The sequence below is a fragment of the Thermobia domestica genome, chromosome 17 (assembly GCF_964235325.1).
Source record: "Thermobia domestica chromosome 17, izTheDome1.hap1.1, whole genome shotgun sequence".
Lineage (NCBI taxonomy): Eukaryota > Metazoa > Arthropoda > Insecta > Zygentoma > Lepismatidae > Thermobia > Thermobia domestica.
Window position 1 is genome coordinate 31,318,483 of NC_137470.1, and position 1,444 is coordinate 31,319,926.

Consider the following 1,444-nt stretch of genomic DNA (forward strand, 5'->3'; position numbering starts at 1 on the left):
TATGAGTACGCATTACGGTGATACGGCTAAGGTGTCGTATGGATACACAAAATGTGACAGCGGCGAGGAGCAGCACATACAGTGAAAATCATAAGTATTCGTACACCGACTGCAAACTATGATTAAATGCCCGTAGCTCCGACTTTGTTGGAGATAGAGTATTGAAACAAACGGCACTGCATTATCCATTAAGTTATTTATTATTTACAAAACAAACGTTCTCTGAATGCGAATACATAGACAAATAATGGCAAAAGAAACAAAAATGAACATGATTTCGATGTGTCAAAAGTATTCGTACCCTTAAGAAACGTTCAGAAAGAAAAAGATTGCGCAATATTCAATACTCGGTTGGGTTTCCTTTAGCCCTAATTACAGCTAGAAGGCGCTTCGGCATCGAGTGCACCAAACGTCGCGTATCTTCGACTATTATATATTCCATTCCTCTTCGAGTACAGTTTGCAAAGAACGTTTACTCGTAATGCTGCGCTTGCGGAGTTTCTTATCGAGTAAGTGCCATAAATGCTCAATCGGATTGAGATCAGGCGATTGAGGAGGAGTGGGCAGTTGCTTTGGCACAATGTACAGTAACCAGAGCTTTGTATTGCGTGTCGTATGTTTGGGATCATTGTCCTGTTGAAATATAAAGTTATCTTGCAGGCCCATTTGATCAGCACTAGGACGTAGATTTTTCTTCAAGATGTCAATGTACATATGCTGATCCATAGTACCGTCGATAATTGTCAGCTTTCCCACTCCCGAAGCACTCATGCACCCTTAAACTATCACTCCCCCACCTCCATGCTTGACGGTTGGCCGTACATTTTTCGGGTCCATCTCTTTATTTGACTTCCGCCACACCAAATTTGTCTACCGTCGGAACCAAAAACATTAAATTTACTCTCACCTGAGAATATAACTTTGTCCCAGAAAGCCACATCTTTGTTCACGTAAGATTTTGCAAACTGGAGTTGCTTGTTTCTATTTACTTCGGAAACAAAAAATTTCTTTCGAGCAACACACTCATTATATCCTTGTTTGTTGAAAGCACGACGCACAGTGCTTTCTGAAACTGACATACCTGATTTGGCTGCTTCTGCCACCATCTGCGGAGCACTGATTCTTGGGTTCTTCTTAATTTCGTTCAGTAGTATACGCTTACATCGTCCAGTGATCTTCCGTGGACGTCCACTTCGGGGCATGTTTTTGACTGTATTTGTTTCGCAGTATTGATCTATGATTGACTGCACGGTCGAACGTGGTCTTCCAATAATATCTGATATCTCCTGTAAGGATTTGCAGTCGTTATGAAGCCTTATAATTATTTTTCTTTATGCTTCTATTGTCTCTGTCCCTTTCCGACCCATTATGGCTTTCATCCTGATTAGTCTTTGATCTTGAATGATGTTTCGTTGGTCTGTGGTTGTGTTTAGCTTTGCAAACC

The 1,444-nt window shown here is 41.1% G+C and overlaps 1 protein-coding gene across 1 annotated transcript; it reads right to left on the minus strand.

The window, feature by feature from the left end:
* Positions 1 to 785: 785 nt before the first annotated feature.
* Positions 786 to 1,202, minus strand: LOC145673974 (uncharacterized). The gene has a single exon (XM_081743795.1). It carries the CDS (start codon positions 1,200 to 1,202, stop codon positions 786 to 788), a length of 417 nt encoding a protein of 138 aa, XP_081599921.1.
* Positions 1,203 to 1,444: the final 242 nt, after the last annotated feature.

Excerpts from the sequence above, each read along its gene's own strand:
- LOC145673974 (XM_081743795.1), bottom strand. The coding sequence starts at position 1,202 with ATGCCCCGAAGTGGACGTCCACGGAAGATCACTGGACGATGTAAGCGT.